This window comes from Arvicanthis niloticus, chromosome 6 (assembly GCF_011762505.2).
Source record: "Arvicanthis niloticus isolate mArvNil1 chromosome 6, mArvNil1.pat.X, whole genome shotgun sequence".
NCBI classification, from domain to species: domain Eukaryota; kingdom Metazoa; phylum Chordata; class Mammalia; order Rodentia; family Muridae; genus Arvicanthis; species Arvicanthis niloticus.
The window spans coordinates 60,431,166-60,454,232 of NC_047663.1; the positions used below are offsets into that span (position 1 = coordinate 60,431,166).

The following is a 23,067-nucleotide window of genomic DNA, read 5'->3' on the forward strand; positions in this document are numbered from 1 at the left end:
GAGGCCACACGTTAATCCCTGCACTACAGAGGCAGGCAGATCTCTCTGGTCTGTGTAGCAAAGTCCAGTCAGCCAGGGTTACCCAGCAAGACCCTGGCTCAAAAAACAAAAGGAAAAAAAAGTAAGTGAGGTAGCCAGGTCCTCTGGGGAGGGGCATGGCTGCATGCCCAAGCAGAGGTGTGAAGCAGATGCTGGGATGCCCCTTCTCCCACTCCAGCCTCAGCCAATCAGCTCCTCACTTGGACCCTTGTCTCAGAAGCCACTGAGATCTGACTTGTTCTGATGTCAAGGGAAAGGCATTAGCAGGGTAATATATGCATGCCTGGTGGCAGGTGTGACCCAGGTTACACATTACAGAGGAAAAGCAGCCATAGGAATATCATAAGGTGCACACACCTTGCTGGCCTCCCCTGGTCCTTTACAGGAACACTGATGTGTGGTGGGGAGAAAGGGATCATCAAAGAGACTTGAGGGAGGCTGGCCCAGAAATAGAGGTGAGAAAGTCAGGGAACAGACCATGCATGAATAGAATTTTATCATCGTTGGGAAAAATAGTTGCAATAAGTAAGAGTATTTAGGAAAATAAGATTAAGACAAATACCAGGTTTTCTCACATGTATAAAATCTAGATCTTTTTTAAAGACATAAACTTATAAGGGCAGTGAATTGTGTAGGGGAGACCAGTAAAATAAGAGTTACAGAGTCAGGGAGACTATCAAAGCACACTGTATACAAGTTTGTAAAAGCTGCAGCAAAAATAGTTTTATTCAACTAATATATACTAATAAAGTTTAAGGGGACTATGCAAATGGATTCAGGCTATATTGTACAGGCTGACCCAACACAACAGATAAAATTGACAAAAGAGCCTATTTACAAACAGAAAGTAAAAAAGAAAAAAAAAATTTACACAAATGACCCACTGAAAAGCTGACGAAATAGTTTCATGATTTTTTTGAAGCCAAAGCTGGACTCTGCACCCTATGTTCTTGGCGTCTCTGTTCCCCTCTACCCTGGTTCCAGAAATATCTTGCATTTTCTGCCCCTTGGGTTCTGATGAGCAGAATTTTAAAACCTCGGATCTTAAAGACTAGAAATCGGTTCATCTCCCAGACAGGCTGAGCACCGGAGTCTGCGCATGCACTAGTGACAGACATTCCTCAGCCACAACCAGCACATGTCTGTGGGAGGAGCCAGGGTCTTGTTGTAGGAACTTGATCATGGGAACGATGTAGGCTGGCTCAATACCTCTTGGACAAGGACTTGTTAGGTGGCAGCTTTTCAACAAAGACAAAATAGTGATGGTCTCACAAGGCCCCCATTGTGGGTTGAATTTGTCCCCCCAAAACTTATACTGAAATCCCTAACCTTTAGTGCTTTGAATGTGGCCTTATTCAGAGATGGACTCTTTACAGAGAAATCAAAATGAAGCTATTAGGCAGATCAAAACATGAAATATAAGCGGGAGAATGATCCCTGAGACAGAAGAATGGAGAGGGACAGAGAGAATGACTACCAGCGGGTTAAAGAGAAGCCAAGGACAGATCTTACATGTGTGGCCTCAGGAAGAGTCAATTCTGCAGACACCTTGACTGCAGGCTTCCAGACTCCGTGGCCAGCCACTTTGTGTTACTAGAGCTGTTGTCAGAGCTATTCTGTGCAGTCAGTCTTCTCCCTGCACAGCTTACTATGAACGGTGAGAACAAGGGCACCTGTTGTGTGGCCTTGGGGGTGGGAAGGATGAAATTTCACAGTGTACAATCTCATTCTTCAGCTTGCTGGGAAATGCTTCTGAGGGTATTTTAATACACCTGGAGGTTTAAATGTGACTGAAAAGATAACCATAGGTGCTCATAAGAAGTGGATGCAATTTAACATACTCTTGCTGAGGTCCAGGTAACACCCATCATTTCATTGAATTCGCACATATATGTATAGGTGCACATATACACGCAACTCATACACACAACTCATGTATACATGCACACATGACACAGCCTAGCATCTGCACATACACATAGAAATTACTTAAATCACAGATACATCCACACTGCACTCAGCTATCTGCCTAAGGCCCTAGGACAGACCACTTGTTTGTAAGAATTGTAAGGGTAATATTTTAGGTGCCGGCTATTCTCCATCTTTCTCGACTAAAAAGAAAAAGCACAGGTTGACTGCTCTGGAAAGTTTAGGACACAGCGGCACAGGCGGTGCTGGGGATGTGGGCGCTGCAGGTGGTTGCTTTATTGCTCTGCGTGGATGCAGCCGGGCTGTCTCTCTCCTGTCTTCTTCATTTGTCTCTTCTCCATCTCTTTCCCCCTCTGCCACTCCATCCTCTAAATTGTCTTTTTATTTTTCTGGCTGTCAAGCTCCCGGACGCGCGTCCCCGGTGGGCGCGCGCACGACACACACGCCCCCGACCGAAGAGCGCATACAGGGCTGCGGGGCAGCGGTGCCCATGAAGCCGTGAATCCCGAGTGAGCGCGGTGCGCTCTCCTGAGTGGGCGAACTGCGCTCCGGGAAGCAGAAGCTACACGTTTCAACAGGCTGGGGTGACGCAGCCACCTCGTTGCCAGCCTCTGCCACAGGGCCTGCAAGGATAAGGGAAGGCGCTGTGGGCGCTGAGAACTGTACTGTGCTGCCTAGTCCAGGAGCCCAAGGGCTTCTACAGCCACCTGAGGACTCGCCCTTCTGAGCGCCCCTGAACAGTCTTTCAAGGCCAGGCTCACTTCTCCCTGCACCCCGAAACCATCCAGCCCCCATCCCGGGATAACCTCCTTCCGGATCTCCTCCCAAAGCAGAAGCAAGAACCTGACACTCACCCTTTCTTCTGGCCCTACTACTTGAAACTGATTTCACTGAGATGCTTCAGGATGTGCCCCAGGCCAGAGTGTGTCTACACAGAGTGTGTCTACCCTTGATGCAGGAGTAGTGGTGGATAGCGGAGTGGAGAGCCTGGCTTTCTATACTTACGGTGGGCGTGGGGAGAGTTTGCTTGTGACCCACGCGGCCCGGCAGGCTGGCTGGGAAGTGGCTCTCCTCTACGCCTGAGGAAAGAGGCCAAGACCACCAGGAAACAACAGAAGATGGCACAGAGGCAGATTCCCAGCGTGCAGTAGAGAGTCAGCTGATCACTGTTTAACTTCAATCCTGTGGATATTTCAGGACAGACAAGAACACGAGTTGAAGGAGGACACCCACTTCCCAATGCCCCCTTCTCAAAAGGTGCCATATGTAGGCCTGTAGCTACATGTACCCTCTCCCATTTCAGGACTAAGTGCCCTCCCTTCCATGGACTGTCTTTTTACCTCTCTAGGCCCAAGCAATCCACACAGCCATCCCCAGGCCTGCCTCACTGGTGAGGACATGGGATTCCTTTCCTGGCCCCAAGACACTGCTGTTTTCTGAGTCCTGAGGGAATTGGCCCCTTTAAGCTCCAACTGATGGCACCTTTTCCCAAGACCTTAAGGCTGGCCACTTCTGGAGCTGGCCCATTCTGTTTTCTCCACATGCTTTGGAGGTAGACAAACCCAGGGATGGATGGGTGTATGCATGCATGCTTGTTTGCAAGGATGGTAGTCCCAGGAGGATGATTCCACCAATCATCAGGTCTCCTGGGTGAGCTTAGACTTTGAAATCAGGGAGATGACTGAGGAGTCTGGACCCAGGCACCAAGCAGAATGGCCCTGGGGAGTGGCCATAGTTCACTTTACAGCTTGAGACTTGAACCTTGGGCTTTGATGAAGGACTAAGTCCAAAGCTCTCTGCTCCTGTCATTTCTCCTCCCAAACTATCTTATGGGCCTTGCAATGCAGGTGCTAAGGCATACTTTATGCTAGTGAGGTGAGGGACTACTCCCTTGAAGGAGGAAATGGAAGTAATAAACTTATAAAGGATGTATCAATAAACTTTCTCAGAAAACACTGTTACACAAAAGTAAAGAGGGGGACAACCCTGGCTGACAGTGCTAACTCATCCCTCTTCTCAGGAAGAGCAGAAATCTGCTGGCAGGATGACCCCAGTTACAGCTGCCTGGGGGAAAGCAGCACTGCTCTTTCTCTGGAAAATGATGACAGCGTTTTACACTGTAAATCTCCCCATTTGTCCAAACAACCAAGCCTCGGAACTTCTGTCTCTGCAGAACAACATATAATTGTTCAAAGTGTAACTTAGGGCCTGAGCCTATATAAACTGAGGGAATTTCTGTCCAGGGTCAGTTCCCTTGTGTGCATTAGCCAGTACTAGTCACATGCTATTATTCAAGCGCTTTCCCTTAATCTCTTAGGGGTGTTTTCTCACTGGGAAAGCACAGCAATTCTACAAAAGCTCAGCCTTTTGGGTACCAGGTACCTTTTGTACTGGACGTTCCTTAATTCTGTTTGCTGATGGGATGGGATGGGATGGAGAATGATGGGGGTGTGGGAGGGCTGTCAATAGCTTTGTTTTAAAAACTGGGATGTAACTTATAAACCACCACATTCACCACTTTAGTGAATTTTGAGTGTTTTTAAAAACATACTCATGAAGTTGCATTAGTATTTGCATTCCCCAATTTGAGGCTATTTTTATCTCCAATGAAAAATCTTCCATCCCATTAATGGACCCTCCCCATCTTCTCTCACCTGGCCCCAGTTACATTTATCTGTCCTCTGTCTCTGTGGACTGACTGGCCTGTTCTGGACATTTTGTACCTCACCCTGATAGGTTTGGGGAAATGATTCAGGATAGTGTCTGTGAGATATTGCTGGACAATTGTGTTTTTTTTTTAAAAAAAAAAAAAAGAAGGCCTGATGGGATTCTATTTCTCTTTTAAGTCATCAGTTAGATGCTGACTTTAAGAGACTTCTCTTAGTTTCCTGGCATTTACTCCTTATACAAACTGGAGTCTGATGTAACAAACAGTTCAGATTCCTTATCCTTCTGCAGGGCTCTGGAGCACAGTCCAGCTAGCTGTGTGATTACTATGCAAAACTTATGTTAATCATGATGCTGAGCCGTTTTCCTCATTAACTTTGCCTCTTAATGCTCCCCCATGAAGTTGTACTAGAGGAGGCCTGATGGCTGACCTCTGAGCTTAAACATGGTCTCCTGCATGTGTGTACATCCCACAGTGGGCAATGGTAACCAAGAGACCAGGAGTCTTGCCGATGCTCATGCAGAGCCTGCCATGTGCTCTTTGGCCTGTGCACTTCCTCCAATAAGGGCAAAACTATCCAACTATGTTAACCACACCCTCAATAAGAAGTATAACACACCAGCAGTCTCACGTGCCGTGTGTTGCAGCTGCTCTGTCACACACGTGCCCTAAGAACACACACTGACATCATTCAGCTGCCTAATGCTCTGGGCCTTTACCATCGTTGCTATTATGGCCCCTTTGATGGACCGTCCTCTGGGGACCTCTAAACACTGCCCATTCTACATCACCGCTTTGCCAGCTCATAAGCAGTCTGTGTCTCCAAGCCCCTAAGCGTTTAGGGTGACCTCTGAGAAAGGGGAACAAGGAGTTAGTTATTTCCCGGTTGGGAGACAGTTAGGGAAAGAGACCATGACTACGTAATAAAGATAGCGAACTTCCAAGATGGCCAGCTTCTTCCTCTGAGACAAAAGCCTAGCAGCTTAAAAACAAAGGTCTAATGGGTTTTTCTCAGTAGAGCCTCCTGCTGATGGACTGACCCTATGAGTTCAAGGCCAGATTAGGATACCACAGTTGTGAGCCAATCAGCTATCCTGGCCTTGTTCACATCTGACTTAACCAGCCCTTGCTGGTCATGGTGACACACACTTTCAATCCCAGTACTCGAAAAGCAGAGGCAGGTGGTTCTCTGGAGTTTGAGGTGTACCCATCTACACAGCAGGATCTAGGACAAGCAGGGCTACACACAAGTACCAAGTCTGAAAACAAAATCAACCAACCAACCCTAAATTAGGAGGGAAAGACCCTTCAAAGACTTAAAAAAAAAAAAAAAAAACAAAACAAAAAAAAAAAACAAAAAAAAAAAAAACCCCAAGCCTTGAAGAGAGTCTGGGTTTTCTGAGGCTCCCAAGACCCCGCTGTACTTGGTAGAGAGTTTTTCTCTCTGTCCGTCTTCTGGGTGAGACTCCATCAGTCTCAAACTACTAACTAGTCAAGCATTTCCTGCCCCACTTCCAGCCTAACTTGCCTCACCTATAAAGATAGTCTGGGGGGGGGGGGGCCTTGAAATAGTGAGGAGGGGTTTCCTCAATGGGTTGTACCCCTGATCTTTCAGCAAGACATTGAAAACTGGCTTCTCAACATCTGTCCAAGGCGCCTTGCCAGCTAGAAGTGGCCCAACTTCGCAAGGCCCCGTCTGCTTTTGTAGACTCCATCCCTGTCAGTTCCCTCCAGCCTCACCAAGGCACCCTCCCCATCACCACCTTTGCTCCTCAGGACTCTGAACCGCTTCCTTACTGATCATCCTCCTGAAACTACCCATTGGCCTCCCTGCTTTCAATCTGTCTGAATCCTCTTCTGGTCTCCAATATTGCTGGGGACAAGGAGAAGGACCTGTCTTCCCTAGTCTAGGGAAATCCTTTCAAATCCTTATCACCCTTCCCATTCCAAACTTAACGATGCTGTGGCCTGTGGACTCCTAGAACTGATGCCACCCCCCCCCCCCCCCCCGCCACACACACACACACACACCTTACCAGTGTTCCCTCAATACCAATACCTTTTGAGTAGCTCAAGGAACTAATTAATTAAAATAAGTCTATTTCTCCTAGTCAGCCTGCAGCCTTTCACTGCCATGTATCCCACTACCTGGGACACCTCCATGTGGCAATGTCTGTCAAACCTCAAAGTGTCCTGCAAAGGGGAAACCACACCAGATAATCATTTTAAACATCATTCCCTGTCTTCAGACAGGACTCTTTGGGGGTTGTAGGACAAACATCTCTGTATGCTTGCCCAGTAGCTGAACTGGACCTGAACTGGACCTATGCTCTTACCTTTTTGTCTCCACCATTCTCCTTAAGCCCCACAAAACTCTAATCCCTATTTCTACACCCACATCAAGAAGAGCAAAGCAGAGCATCAGACCCATCCCTCTTCCTGTTATGCTGGGCATTCTTCCAGGACTACAAAGGAGGACAGCAGGAATGAGTTTCTTTACATCAGTCAATCTCTGTCTCAGCAGCTCTCGGAGAGCCTCAGTTCCAAAAAGCTTCACACCTTTCAGGCCCACCTCCAGGAACACCACTGCTTCTATACCAACAGATCAAAACTGGTTCAAGACCAGGCACAGAGAATTCAACAACAAGCCTCTTCTGGATGGGCTCCAGGTTGCCACCCATCCTGGCTCCTCCCCTTCCTCCTTACCATCCTCATACGGTCAGTTTATCCTGTCTTTTAAACTCTTTACAGAGGTTCCTCCTGGACTGTATCACTGCCTCACCCCGGTCCACCACACCAGCGCTTCTTCTAGAATCACTCCAGACTTGAGAACCCCCAAAACTGTGTCTCCTTTGCTCTCAGCAGAAAGTAGCCAGATAGGAAATGGCACCCCCATCCCTTATGTGTTAAGGGTCTTGGATTAAAGGAAATCCACTCCCAACACAAAACCAATGCCCTAAAACAAGCCCAAGATCCCAGGAAATCTGCCACCTATGGAATTCCCAGAAAGTGGCTAATCCCCTGGAAGGTCCCCTGGAAGGTCAGAGTAAAGCAACTGACCTATCTTCTATCCTGCGTTCCAAGAATCAGATCACAGAGAAAAGCAGCTCACTTCCTCATTCTACCGCTGACAAGTCCTTCCCCTCTTCCCTCTCTACTCGTAGCTACACCAGCCCCCAAAACATTTGCATTGCTCTGCAAGTTCAAACGCTGTGCCTCTGGGTCTTAGGGACTCATCTCTCAGACCAATAGAAGTCGGCTTTTATCATGGAGGTTGGTCTGAATTTCCTTTTCTTCCTTTCATTCTTTCTTTTTTCTTTCTTTCCTTTTTTTTTTTCATTTTCCTCTGATCATTTGATTCTTACATGTACCACAAAGTTTGCCACCCACATCAAGCCCTATGGAATCATTCTCTTTAACTCTGTTCTGGGCTGGGCACTGTTTTATCCCATGGAATAAGAAGCCCAGAGAAGCTGTGTAAAAGGGGACAGCCCTGTGAGGCTGGCTAGGCCATGACCATGTATTGCATATCTCAAAAGCTAAAGGAGTATGTGTGTGGCTCATCAGTCGACCTCTTGACCCAGGAGGGTCCGGGTCTAGTCCCAGCACTGCAGAATATCAAGGGGAAATTTTAAACAGATTTGAATATTTTCACTAGAAAGAAATGGTTAAGCGTTTGAGGTAACAGATTTGAGCAGTGTACACCATATGGATGTGACAAACTGTCCCGTAGACTTCTGAAATTTTCATCTAAACAAATTTTTCTATCTGGGAGTGACCTCCCTGGTTTCTGGACATTTGCCTAGAGTTTGAGCCTCTTGAACTAAGGACACTTGTTATTGCAGCCTGCTTGAGGACCAGGCTTCTACCCATCCCGACTTTCAGATCCTTAGGCACTGGCCTGGGGTCATTTACCTGGACCATGCTCTGATCCCTGGTGTCTTCCTGAGTTATCTGGCCTGGCTTCCACCTCCCCAGCCTGTGGTCTCCTGAGCTCAGGCTGGAGGTTTGCCTGGCTTCTGGGCCATTTCTCACAGAAGTGTGCACACTGCTGAGGGTGCTGTGAGCAGGTGGAGTCACAGTTGACACAGGCCCCCAGGAGCTGGTCGTAGTACTTGCCTTGCTCTTTTCGGCAACTGATGAATTCTGTGGGAAAGAAAAAAAAATGCTTCTGGGAGTTCTGGACTAGAACTTGGGGTCTGACCCTAGACTATGTCAAAGCAAACAACAACAACCCCCCCCCCCAAAAAAAACAAAACAAACCAAGCCTATAGTTCAGTGTGAAGATGCAATTCCAGAATGGTTGTCCTTTGGGTGCTCTCTGGCATATCACATTCTGATTTATCTATATGTTTACCCATACCTATCTATAGACATGCATCTTCCGGCACCTAGTTCAAGATGTTTCTGAGGCTGCTGTTTCTTCTTTGACCCATTAATTTGTCACACTTCTTTATTTCCAAATATGGTCATTTTCTACAGCTATTTACAAATTTAAAGATTTATTTCTTTTATTTTTTATGTGTATGAGTGCTTTTCCTGCATATATGCATGTGCACCACACCCATGCCTGGTGCCAGTGGAGTTCAGATGACAGCGTGGATCTGAACTGCAGTTTGGGACGGTTGGGAGCCACCACACAGTTGTTTGGGACAGAACTGGATCCTCTACAAAATTAGCAAATGCTCTTAGCCACTGAGCTGTCTGTCTAGCCCCCTCTACATAGCTTTCAAATTAATACCTAGATGCTGCATTGTCATATAAAATGTTTGCTTGCATTTTCAAATCTCCTGAAGGAGAAACACACTTCAAGTTAGTGGAGGGAATAGAAGAGAAAAGGCCAGAACCTTCCTTGGAGAGTTGGGGAGGGAGCTGGGAAAGGCCATGATGATGGAGCCACAGCAGCCTGCACAGATAGTGATGCTGAGCAGAAGCTATGCCCCCAAGAGTCCCAGCTGGTGACTGGTACACGGGAAGCTAACCTTCTGGGTGAGTCAATCCATCCACAGCTTCACAGCCAGAAAAGCTACAAGGATGTAGTCCGACCTGGAGAAAGTCTTCCGGGAAAGGGATGAACTACCCACTCAGTCTCCAGTAAGCTACCTTCACCACATGCCAAGGCAGAGCCATGTGGCCACGGATTGAGACCCAGCACCCCAACCATCAGCTTTTCTCCTTTAAGACTAATGGAGACTTAAATTTATTTAAAATGTACAATCGCAGAAGAGATGGCTCAGTGGTTAAAGGTATTTATTTGCTACCAAGACTGATAACCCCCCAAGTTTGGTTCCCAGGTCTGTGAGCTGGAAGGAGAGAACTGACTACTGAAAGTATCTTCTGACTTACACACACACACACACACACACACACACACACACACGAGCATACATAAAAATACATTTTAAAACTGAGAGATAATAAATGTTTGAAAATGCACAAGTGAAGAAACTGGAGTGGAAATGAAAAGCAGAGTTTTAACAGTTTCTAAAGACACGGATGCGGGTGTGCTGTGCACTCCTGTGTCCGTGGGTTGAGAGAGCGGGGAGTTGGTACATGCCTGGAATCCCAGTCCTCAGGACATTGATGCTGAAGAATCTCAAGTTCAAAGCTAGCCTGAGTCACATAGTAAGACCAGTCCAAAAAGAATGAGAGAGAGAGAGAGAGAGAGAGAGAGAGAGAGAGAGAGAGAGAGAGAGATTGTATTTATGTATTGAATTAACAAAGAATAATTTAAAAAATTTTTTAAGGATGAGATATTGATGAAGTCATGTGGTAAGGTCTAACTCCTCCTTTGTGGTCAGAGAAGCCATCCAGGACAGTGGGGAAAGGCACTGGAGGCTGCATGAGAGAAGATTAGGGAGAGGCACTTCAGGCAGGAAAGAACAGACAATGTACAAACAGCTGAAAGGCTGAGGGAAGGAGACCACCTGCATATATCATTCCTTCACCTGGCTTCAGAAAAGCCAGGGGGTTCTGGGGGAATGTGAGGGAATAGCTCAGCTGTCCCCTGGCCTTAGATGCTAGAACTTACTGCAAAAGTCTGTGCAGGAGCGATGGCTCCTCTGGCTGCAGGTCAGTGCACAGGAGACACAGGTTTTCCTTGAGGAGTCCCAGTACTGTTCTCTGGGGCAGAACGCCATAGTCACACCCGGCCACCAATCCTGTGGATGGAGAGATGGAGAGTTAGGACAGCAGACGGAAAACGCTCTCCTGCTCCATTCTGAGGTGTTCTCTGTCTCAGCAGGCAGAGCTGCCGTCCAACCACAGCTGAGGTCAGGGGTGGCTTCTTCACCCTTTAGGCCTCAGTTTCTCATTTGTAAAGTGATTTCTCTTATGGTCCCTCCCTAATATTGTTGTACCCTGTCTGTCCCCACATTGTTCTCCACGTGCACCAGGTCTCCTCCCCAGAGTCTCTGCTTACTTCTCCCTCATCCTTGACGTCTATCTGCGCCTCATTACCCATGGAGAACTGTGGGAAAGAGGGCTGTAAAGAAGGGTTTGCGTTTATACAACCCGGCACTGATACAGATATCCAGCACGGACTGAGGTGGCTGATGTTAGACAGCAGAGGGTTATGAGCCAGCACAAAATGGTCGACACTAGACATTTGGGGAACCCAAAAGCAAACAGTGATGTCATCTCTTCTCTAGCTGTCCTTGACAGGATGACATTCTTGTGTGACTTTGTATAAATATGGCCTTGAGGTCAGAGGCCAGGGCTTTAGCCTTCACCTTTGTCAGCTTCTCTGGGTATGTCTGCCTATAGCTATAGATGCCTGTGAGGCCTGAGTGCTGGTCTGCATGTGTGTGCCTAGGTACCTACCATTGTCCGCCTAACAGTCTGTGTGGAGGCCTTCATCCAGAGTGAATAAAGTATCCTTTAAAAAAAATTTATTTGGGCTGGAGAGATGGCTCAGTGGTTGAGAGCACTGACTGCTCTTCCAGAGGCCCTGAGTTCAATTCCCAGCAACCACATGGTGGTTCACAACCACCTGTGATGGGATCTGATGCCCTCTTCTGGTGTGTTTGAAAACAACTACAGTGTACTCATATACATAAAACAAATAAATCCTTTTAAAAAAAGATTTATCTGTTTTAATTTTATGTTTGTGTGTATATGTATGTATATATACCACATACATGCCCAGTGTTTATGGATGCCAGGAGAGGGTGTTAGGTCTGCTGGGACTGGAGTTATAGGCAATTGTAGGTTGCTTTAAGCTTGACACTTGAGTCCTCTGCAAAACCAGCAAGTGCTCTTAACCACTGAGCCAGTCCAGTATTATGTCTCATCTGTCCAAGGCTCCTTCATCTCTTCAATCTCCTTGCCCCATGTAACCCTCCTCTTTTCATGGCATCAGAACAGGAACCTGGAAGGGACCCTACTGTCCCCCATGCCCAGGCACCCCTTCTGTATACAGAACCCTTACTCCTCACTGTGTGGCCTTGGCATTCATGAGGGTAGCTGCTTCCCACCATTGTTTAAATTCACCACGTGAGGGTTTGTATATGCTTGACCAGGGAGTGGCCCTAGTAGGAGGTGTGGCCTTGTTGGAGTAGATGTGGGCGTGGACTTTAATACCCTCATCCTAGCTGACTGGAAGCTAGTCTTCCATTAGGAGCCTTCAGATGAAGATGTAGAACTCTCAGCTCCTCCTGCACCATGTCTGCCTGGATGCCATCATGTTCCCACCTTGATGATAATGGACTGAACCTTTGACCCTGTGAGCCAGCCCCAATTAAATGTTGTCCTTATAAGAGTTGCCTTGGTCATGGTGTCTCTTCACAGCAGTCAAACCCTAACTAAGACACATCACAAGTATCATTTGGAAAGGCCTGGTCATAACTTTTGGTCCAGTGCTGGGTCCTCAGGACTTAGCAGGTGCTCACTAAAAAACTAACATGTTCAAAAGCAGACCTGGCCAGTGCCAAGCCTACAGCAGGCCCTCAGTGTAGAGTTCTTCCCCTTTCTTGCTCACTGATACATGAAACATTATAACAATGCTTTGTATAAAGCCCGTCTTTTACCAGAGTAAAAGAGACCAACACCTTTACAGCCCAGACCAAGACTGAGCTCACTTCCTGTACCTAGTGACTCCCTGGGGCTACCTCCCATCAGCAAAGTGAATATTCTGACTTGTCACTATGGGTTGGCAGACCCTGTCTGGCATGTTATATGATCTGGCATGTTATATGATCTCAGAGCTACATTGCAGCAGTCCGTTTTGCCACTATGATGCCTTCACTCTGACTCTGTGTTGGTTGTGGCCACAGCTTCTCTTGAAGTACTTTTCAAGGTGTTTGTTGGCTTTTCAATGAGAGCAAGCTGAACAGAGCCCTATGCGTTCTGTCTAACTGACAGGCAGCATACAGCCCCCACAGAAGTCCTCAGAAGCAGAGGGTAGTGACAGCAGGCGGTAGCAGCACCCTGAAAGTTGGCAGGCCCAGGGGCAGCACTAGGTCCTTCCTGGCATTGGGAGTGAGGAGAATCTGTCTGCCCTGACTCCCTTCCTCTAGCTTTCACCTAAACAGAACATGTCAGGTCCATACAATTCATTCCCTCCACCCTGTGGCTGGCTAGAGGTTAGCAAACACGGCGTGGGGCAATGGACCATGGGGAGATGCTGAAAGGTACCCTCTGTGGGAAATTCTCTGCAACAGTGGCCAGAATCATGGCCAATCACACAGGAACAAAGCAACCCTGGGGTCACAGTGAGTCAGAGCAACACCAGCCACTGTGAGACAGAGGGATGCCCGGCCAGAGTGGAGCAGAGTAATGCCAGCTCACAGTGGGCAGATACCCAGTCACACTGGAGCGAGATGCCCCCCATTCACAATGCTGGTATCACTGAGGCAGGCAAACACAGGGATAGTGATAGTTCAGCAGCATAGACTATACCTTGTATCAGTTATGCAAGCCCAGCTCCTGGACGCCCAGCTCCCTTCCCTGTGCATACCATACACCCACCCCTCTTCAAACAATGCATCTACCAACCTCACATTCCCACCTCTGTGGAGCTACACATCTCTCTGAATGAGGTAAGTTGTTCTGCCCCTAGCAACTGTCAAATCTGTTTTTATTCAAACATATGCCTAATGTGCCAATGGGAGGAACAGAAAGGCCAATCCAACTTGAACTGGTTTGGGGTGCCTGTGTGGTAAGACAAAACTGTGTCCTCAGGCCAGAAACTTTTAGGGAGACTCTACTATTTACCAGCTTATGCATATGCATGATCAGGCATACATATGACTAAAATCAGATACATTATGGGAAAAGACATGTGCAATAGAAAAAAATGGCTGTATGACCAAGTCTATCAATCAGACCAAAGACCTACACCCTTAAGTACCAAATTCTCCTTCTCTTGAACTCCATAAAGGAAAAACCAAAATAGTAACAGGGCCTGAGTACCTTCTTCTTTCTGGTGGCCCTTACTCCTTTGTAGTGTCCTCTGATCATTTCTATTGCATTTTGTAACATTTTCTTGCTACTTTGTAGTCTGTATGAGTCTTTGTTTCATTCTCAAGTAAATACCAAGAATCTGCACACAATATCAGTGCAGACAGCCACCCCAACCCCTGGTTATAAAACCCAACGAGGGCCAACAAAAGCTAATATTCAGACTGCTATGAACTGAAGTGTCTCACTATTAAAACAAAACACAATGAAATAACAAACGAAAAGCAAAAGAACACAACAACAAAAGCCTTCAGTTTTATTAAAAGTATGCAAAAAGACTCTAGCAGGCAATTCTTAAAAGAAGAGACAGAAATTGCTCACAGGCATTAGAGAAGATACCATGGCTTGACAGCCATGGCTCATCAGAGAGCAGCAGCTGGCTCCCTGACCCTGGTTAGAATGGCTGCTATTAATGGCCAGGCTGCCTCGAAAAAGAATGTTCACAATTGCTGGTGCAACAATTATGGAAGTAACTTTTAAAAGTAAAAGTAGGATCAGCGCATGATCTAGCAATTCTGTCAGTGGGTACTGTGGTGGTTTGAATGAGAATGGCCCCCACAGCCTCATATGTTTGAAGACTTGGTCCCCAGTTGGTGTCCCCTTGCTGGAGGAGGTGTGTCACTGTGGGCCCACACCATTCCTAGTGTTTCTCTCTGCCTCTCTCTGCTTAGTTTATGGGTGACTGCTCCAGCACCATGCCTGCCTGCTGCCATGCTCCCCACCGTGATGATCATGGACTCAAACTCTCTGGAAACAGGAGCCCCCAGATTAAACACTTTTATAAGCTTTCTTGGTCAGGTGTAACTGGAACAGGTATTAATCCAAAAGTAATGAAATTGGAAGATTAAGGCATAGCTTCACTGCATGATTATTATAGCTTATCATAATCATTGAAATTTGGAATTAACCTAAATGGTCAACAATGAATGACTGTATAAGGAAGATGTGTTATCTATATGGTGGAATATTACTCAGCCGTGTAAAGAACGAAGTTCTGTTTTGTTTGAGCAATACAGATAGATTCAGAAGGCATTATTGTAACCAAAATAAGCCAAATGCAGAAAAGCAAAAGTTATATGATCTCATTCTGCGAGATCAGTAATGTCAACTTATAATAGCAGAGAGAGCAGTGGCTGCCGCAGCTGGGTAAAAAGGGGTGGACAGAGCGATGTTATAAGAAGATGGGAGAATGTGCTTATGTTCTGTTGCTCAGCAAGGAAACTACAGTTAATGATAATGTCTATCTTAAAATTGCTGGAAGAAGGGTTCTTAGCTCTCACCACACACACACACACACACACACACAACAAACATCAGGTGGTAGATAAGTTGATCACCCCGGTTTCATTGTTACACAATGTAGTACACGTTGAAAAGTCACCGCATCCATAAATATGTACAACTGTTAGGCACTGACTTAAATTTTTTAGAAGAAACAAAAACCCAAAACTTCCTAGATCTGAAGATAGGAACACACAGGTGAGAAGCTCATCAAGTGCCAAGCAGGAGAACCTAACGTACACCAGGCCCAGTACTCCCTGAGACTCCAGCCTCCCGGGAGAGACAGGGGCAGGCTATACAAGACTATCTCAAAGCTGAGAGTAGTAAATAAAATAAACATTTTAAAGGCGGGAATACAGCTCAGTGCTATAGCATTTACTTAATGTCTCTGAGATCCCAGGATCGATATCTAGTGTAAAGAGAGAGAAAGCAGGGGAAGGTGGGAAGAGGAAAGGGGATGAGAGGAGGGGGGTGTGAGGAGACAGAGTGAAGGAGGGAGTGAGGAAGAAAGGAAGGAAAAAACCCTCAAACTTGTGCCACGATACATTACAGTAAAATGATAAAACCCAAGGGTGAAGAAAAGCATTAAAGTAGCAAGCAAAAGCACCTGTGGGCTGGGGAGGTGGGCCAGCAGGTAAGGCCCCAACAGCATCAGTTTGACTCCTGGGACCCCTTCAGAGGTTAAAGAGGAGAACTGAATCAGGCAAATTGTCCTCTGAACTCCACATGCCTGCTATGGCACATGGTTCCCCCCCAACACACACACACACACACATACACACACACATACACACACACTGCCTCTCTTTCATACACACATACCCACATTGTCATTATAAAAAGAACAGGAGGAGGAAGAAGAGGAGGAGGAGGAAGATAATTTGTTATGTACAAGAGACCTTCTGGAAAGTTAATGGAGAGAGAAAGATGGAATGACAGATTTAAAGGCCTGGAAGAAAGCTGTCAGCCATAAGTTATGTCCTGGGCAAAACTGCCTGTCAATTATGAAAGAGAAATTATGACATTTCTAAAAGAGGGAAAAAAAAAAAACAGGACCATATTACTGTACTAAAGGCTGCCAAGAATCCGTTGTATGCAAAAAAAAAAAAAAAAAAAAAAAAAAAAAAAAAGTCACTAGACAGAGCCCAGAAAGGATAAGAAACACTAATAAAGGTCCCTGCTTGAGAAAACATTAGTTTTTACTTTGTTTTCTTTTTATGTATATGACATTTTTGCCTGCATGTATGTCTATATACCATGACTCGGTGTCTGTGAAGCCCCTGGAACTGTAGTTACCAAAAGCTATGAGTTGCGACATGAGTTCTGGAAATCGAACCCAGGTCTTCTGGAAATGCAGCTAGTGTTCTTAACTGCTGAGCCATATCTCCGGCCTCTGTTTTATTTTATTTTTGGGGGGGACAAGTCTCTTTATGTAGGTCTAGCTAGCCTGAAACTCTCTATGTAGGTCAGATTGACCTCAAACTCAAGGTCTCTACCTCCTGAGTGCTAGGATTAAAAGAATGCACCAGTCACCATATCTGGGTATTTAATCAATTAATCAATCAGTCAATTAATGTGTGCATGTATATGTGTATGTATGTATATATGTGTATATGTGTGTATATGTCTATGTGTATATGTGTCTGTATGTGTGCGTGTGTATACACCCTTGTGCGTGCACTTGGGTGCATGTGGTACTGGGTACTGAACCTAGAGCTTTCCAGTGAGTGCTAGCCCCAGCTCTTTGTTGTATTTTAAGACAAGGCCTTGCTAAGTTGGCCAAGGTTGATCTTGAACTCCCTTTCTAGCCAAGGTAAGGCCTGAACTTGTGATCTTCCTGCCCCAGCTTCTTGGGTACCTGGGTTCATGAGTCTCTAACACCAGGCCAACCAAGATAAACTTGAATTATTGTATACTTATTATGAATTGAAATTCCTATTTCACCACATAATTTAATAAACACTACATAAAACAATTATTAAAAACCTATGTTAGTCATCATTCGTGTTCAAAGAGAAAACATGTAATGTTTTCATAAACAACATAAAAGCAAAAAGGCTGAGATTTTTAGGAACTGTGTTTTGCAAATTAATGAAACTAAGTAGTTATTCAAATTAAGATTAGGATCAAGCTGTTAATGGTACATCTTAAGCTAATCACTAAGAAAATAAATTTAAAATCTGCAGAAAAGAGAGAGAAGCAGTGGCCTGACTCACTGGGTTCAGGTGCCTGCTACCTATCCTGCCAACCTGAGTTCAGTCGCCTGAACCCATACAGTAAAAGGAGAAAACTGAGATGTCTTCTGACCTCCACTCACTCACCGTGGTACTGGAGTCCAACACATACATATACGCATTCATGCACAAAATAAATAAAATGAAAGCAATATATAAACAGCAGAAATAAATCTTTATCAGAAAAAAATATTAAATATAAATCATCTGAACTCCCTGTTTAGAGGAAGATAGATATGCAAAAACCACAAGATTAATCTCTATGCTATTTATAGCAGATTTGTTTTTGTTTGTGGTGTTACAGGTGGAGCCCAGGGACTACAGCTTGCTAGACAGTTTCCACTTCTTAGCCACGCCCCAACCCCAATACTTAGATCAAAGGACACAGAAGATGCAAAAACAAAATTATGGAGCAAGATATTTCATGCATTTCCAGACTGTGACGGCCCACGCCTTTAATCCCAGTACTCGGGAGGCAGAGGCAGCAGATCTTTGTGAGTTCAAGGACAGCCTGGGCCACAAATCAAGTTCCAGAACATCCAGAGCTACATAGAGAAACCCTGTCTTGAAAAGCAAAAACAACACTTGGGAATACTGGGTGCTGTAGGCTTTAAAAAAAAAAAAAAAAAAGAAAGAAAGAAAGAAAGAAAGAAAAGAGAAAAGCAAAAACAAAGGGAAAAAAGGCAAATCATACCCAAAGAGCAGATGCAAATTTACAACTATTGTCAGACGAAATACATCTTATGTCAAAAGCCCAAAGAGATATTAAAAGAAATAAAAATCGCAGACCAACATTCCTTATGAATACAAGGACAAGCTCCTCAACAAAATGTCAGCACATGAACCTTGCGGCATATTAGTTGCCATGACCAAAGGGAAGCTGTGGTTAGGCTGCTGCAAGGATTCAGTTCTACAAAGAGTCATCACTTCTCTGTACAACACTGAAAGAATTAAAAAGGAAAATACAGTCATCCCAATAGATACAGGAAAGCCTTTGACAAAATTCAACACCTTTTCATGGTAAACAAACCAACTCAAAACTTGTGGCTGATTCCTAACTATCAGTCCCAGGTCCTGTGGCATTTCCTTTTAGGGTCAAGAGGCCTCTGGTCAATGCCTCATCTAATTCTCTGAGAAACTATGTATCAGCATCCTTGTGGACATGTATCTGTGTACATGGTTGCTGCATACACATGAAATTAGAAAAAGGCCTGGCCCAAAGCTGGCATTTAGGCAAAATGATAATGATAGTGATCATGGTGATAGATAGATAGATAGATAGATAGATAGATAGATAGATAGATAGATGATAGATAAATGATAGATAGATGATAGATAAATGATAGATAGATAGATGATAGTTAAATGATAGATGATAGATAGATGATAGATAGATAGATAGATAGATAGATAGATAGATAGATAGATGTATCCAAACTAGAACAAAGAATGTTAAGTCCACCTCTGTCCACAGATGACATGATCTTAAACTAAAACGAACCACAAAACTACTAGAGCTCATAAAAACATAGTTACAGGGTAAAAATATTAGCAACCAAAAGCCACAGAATTCTCAAGACTTACAAGGAACAATCCTTAAGAAAATTGAGGAACAATTTAACATATAATAACATAAAAAAAAACACTTAGTAAAGTTAGTCAATGAGGTGAAAAAAGTGTATGCTAAAAACTATACAATATTGTGGAAAGAAATTACCTAAATAAGTCAAAAGATACCCTAGTCATAGACTAGAAGATTTAAGAAGTCAAAATGGCCCAAAGCAATCAACCAATCATACAATTTATAACAGAATCCTAATGACTTGTTAAAAGAACATAAATAGGAATAGCTATCCTAAAAATTCAAATGGAATTGCAAGGAACCAAAAAGAATAATCTTTAAGAAAAGGGTGAAGCTGGGGGCTCACACTTCCTGCTTCTGAAGCAGGCAGAGCTGCTGTAGTCCGCAGTGTGGTGCCAGCATAGACAGGGGTCCAACCAGAGCAGCGGGATAGGGAAGGCAAGCAAGCGTTTGCCTGTGTGAGCAGATGGTTCCCTTACAGGCATACCATGAGCATCCAATGGGCAAAACCCGGTCTTTTCGATGAATCGCTGATATCATTTAAATTGGGGTGTCATACATTTAAGATGTTACATCAGTGTTGAAGGAATGCTGGATAGACACGGATAGACATGTGCAAAAAAACAGAGTTAAGTCCTTACCCAATACCATAAAAAAAAAAAAAAAAAAAAAAAAAAAAAAGAAGAGCCAGACATGGTGACCCATCTCTTTAATCCCAGCACTCAAATGCAGAGGCAGGCAGAACTCTGTGAGTTCAAAGTCAGCCTGGTCTACAAAGGGAGTTTCAGGATAGCCAGAACTGTTACACAGAGAAACCCTGTCTCAATATATATATATATATATATATATATATATATATATATATATATATATATATATGTGTGTGTGTGTGTGTGTGTGTGTGTGTGTGTGTGTGTGTGTGTGTGCGTGTGTAAACAAACAAACAAATATTGATAAAAGACTTAAAAGTCTTTAAAACTAAAAATTGGGCTAAAGAGTTAAATAGACATTTCCCCCAAAATATGCAATGAATAAACAACAGGCAGAGTGAAAGGCATCCAGCTCAGCACGGGGTGAAGACAAACCAGCAAGAGGCCACATCCGAAGCTGGGACTGCTACAGTGCTTAGACAGGGGACAGGGACAAACAGTGAGGACTCCGTGTGTCAAATGGAATCAGGCAATATTGTGGCCACTTTGTCAAGTGGCTGGCGACTGAGTCACCATGGGGGCCAGTAAAGTCCACAACTAGGTAGCTGTCTAGCCAAAAGAATGAAAACATACTGCCCAAAACATAAACACTCTCACCAAAGTGTTGTTCTCAGTCCCCAGAGAGTGGCAACCACCCAAATGTTGGTCGGCTGATGAATGAATAAAAAATAGTCTATCCCTAAAATGCAGTATTACTTAGTTATGAACATGTAGTACTGGTCATGCTACAACATGGGTGATCTGTGAAAACATGTGAAGCAATAGGGAACACAGAATCACAGCACACACTGAGGGTGATGCTGCTGATACAGAATATCCAAAAACAAAAAACAAAAAACAAAAAACAAAAAAACAAAAAACAAAAAAACCCCGTAGAGATGGGCAATGGACTAGCTGTAGTCTGAGGCTGGAGGTGAGAGAAATGAAGATTAAGAGGGTTTCTTTTGGGATATTGGACCCTAAAATTAGGTTGTGGTGATAGCTACACAATTGTGATTATATTAAAAAACCGGAAACTCCTTTAAGTGGAGCTCCTGCCATCCCTGTGGAGTGAGTGAGACAGTAGGCGGGCTGGAGGGAGGCTCCATTACCCACCACAGCCACTGCGGCAGACAGCGAGACTGACCGGAAGAAGCTGTGCCCACTCTTCTTTCTCACCCACCAACCAGATCCATATAAAGCCCAAGAAACCAGACCCAGCACCTAGGATGGGCTCAGATCCACACAGAGGCTCCAGTGTACCCTGAAACCCAAGAGTCAGCAGGACCTCCAATTTCTAAAGGCCTTCTGACATGCTTGGCGAGATGGCAGGCGCTGCTCCATGGAAGATTGATGAGGCCCAAACTACAGCTTTTTGCTATTAATCTAAATACTTGTGGGTTTTTCTTCTTTTTTATATAAAACAATTTTCTATTAGAGTAAAACAAAATTGTTATGTAAAATATATTAGAGTGGTTACTTTTATTTTCTATATTATTATTATTATTATTATTATTATTGTTACTACTACTACCAGTATTATGGTTTTTGAGGCAGAGTCTCACTATGTCACCCTAGATATTCTGAAACTCACTATGTAGATCAGGCTGGCCTCAAACTCACAGAAATCGGCTTGCCTCTGCCTCCCAAGTGCTAGGACTAAAGGTGTGTGCCACCACACCTAGCCAGTGGTTTTCTATTTTTAATTTCATGTGTAACTGTTTTAGTTTTTACTGTTATAGAGAAACTTTGAATAGAAAGAATATATACCTATTTCATGATAGTATAAATATAATAAATATTAAAATAATTATTTTAAATTTTAAATTATTTAAAATACTAAAATAAGTTGCAAGATTTTTGTTGTTGTTGTTTTTATTTGTTTTTAACTTCCCAGAACCTTTGCTTGTGACTCTTCATGACGGTCTGAAGGGTTGAAAGCAGGTTTGTGGTTTGGGGGTCCATTTTATAAGTGGAGAGACTTATCCAAGGCCAAGGGCCAGTGTGCAAACTACGAACAACAGTAACTTGAACTCTCTGCCTGTCCCGGCTCTCACTCCAGCACTCAGAAGCTGCTGTGGGTTCTAGTACATTCTTCCTGAGTCCTAATTCCTGGTTCCAAGTCCTCTGACATTACCTTTTGGGTCAAGGTGGCCCCTGATCACTGCCCCTTGCAATTCGCTGTGAAACTTATTTGCATCCTTGGTGGACATGGTTGCTGGACAGAGATGGAAATCCTAGCAAACGCCGGCCTGAGCCTAGCTTGGGGATAGGGATAGGCGGAGCTGCTGTGAGCAGTGGGTCCTGAGGAGGAATCTCTGCCTTGGAGGAAACTCTTCAAACTACCCCAGTGACACTATACGATAAACGACCCTGATTCATCAGCAATAATCAGCAAGAAAAGTAAGAAGGCAGATGAGGACAGGTAGAGATTGAAACACAGAACCCATTTTCTCCCACAGGCCATGAAGGACTGATTTGAATCTGTCCACCGAGGACACACACCATTGGCACTTCTTGCTCAACACCTGTGCTCACAGGCACTTTGCGATACCAAGAGTTCTTAGAAATTCACGACAGTTAAGTGGGGGCAGAGTTCTAAATGCTGAATCCTGCGGCATCTAAAATCTACCAGACTCACTTCAAAAGAATTCAGAGGCACAAGGAGAAAATCTGGAGCACATGGGTAGAGAAAGAAGGATCCTACCTGTTTGGAAGACTCCATTCTCCCTGGCAGGCAAGACCTGACCCCGGAGACCTCTTCCGTGTGAGGACTGAAGCTGTCCCAAATCTGAGTACCCTTAGCTTGTGTCTATGGTGGCACTGCTGGGTCCCCAGCCCCCAGAGCACCCTCTTGGCCCTCACCCATCACGGCTGGCTACTCACCACGCTCCTGTGCCAACGGCTCTGGCCTCCTGCCTGCCCTAGCCCATGCCACTCATTACTCAGGGCGTTTATTATTAGCCTGAGACTTTGTTAGGCCTTGGCCACACTTCCTGGGTTTTCCCCTTCGACCTGGGGATGTAAATAAGCCACCCTGTTGACCTGCGCCTGCGCCTTAGTCCAGGGAGTACAGGTGAGCGACCTATCCCAGTTGGCTTAGCAGTGGGGGCTTAGCCTGGTTGTGTTAGGACAGGCTTGGACACTCAGATCTTCCCTGGCCCAGCTCTTGGGCCTGGTTCCTGT

The 23,067-nt window shown here is 44.9% G+C and overlaps 1 protein-coding gene across 2 annotated transcripts; it reads right to left on the reverse strand.

Annotated features, from left to right (window-relative positions):
• Positions 1 to 501: 501 nt before the first annotated feature.
• On the reverse strand, positions 502 to 22,815 carry Tnfrsf13b (TNF receptor superfamily member 13B). 2 transcript variants are annotated; one of them, XM_076936702.1, is made up of 5 exons: positions 22,589 to 22,688; positions 10,668 to 10,797; positions 8,552 to 8,782; positions 2,974 to 3,150; positions 502 to 2,591 (listed from the first exon to the last, which is right to left on the reverse strand). In XM_076936702.1, exons 1-5 carry the CDS (start codon positions 22,604 to 22,606, stop codon positions 2,365 to 2,367), a joined length of 783 nt encoding a protein of 260 aa, XP_076792817.1. In that variant the 5' UTR covers positions 22,607 to 22,688; the 3' UTR covers positions 502 to 2,364. The 2 variants fall into 2 exon arrangements, with proteins under 2 accessions (XP_076792817.1, XP_034361165.1); XM_034505274.2 differs by lacking the exon at positions 22,589 to 22,688 and adding an exon at positions 22,768 to 22,815 and having other exon boundaries at positions 503 to 2,591.
• Between the last annotated feature and the right edge of the window lie 252 nt (positions 22,816 to 23,067).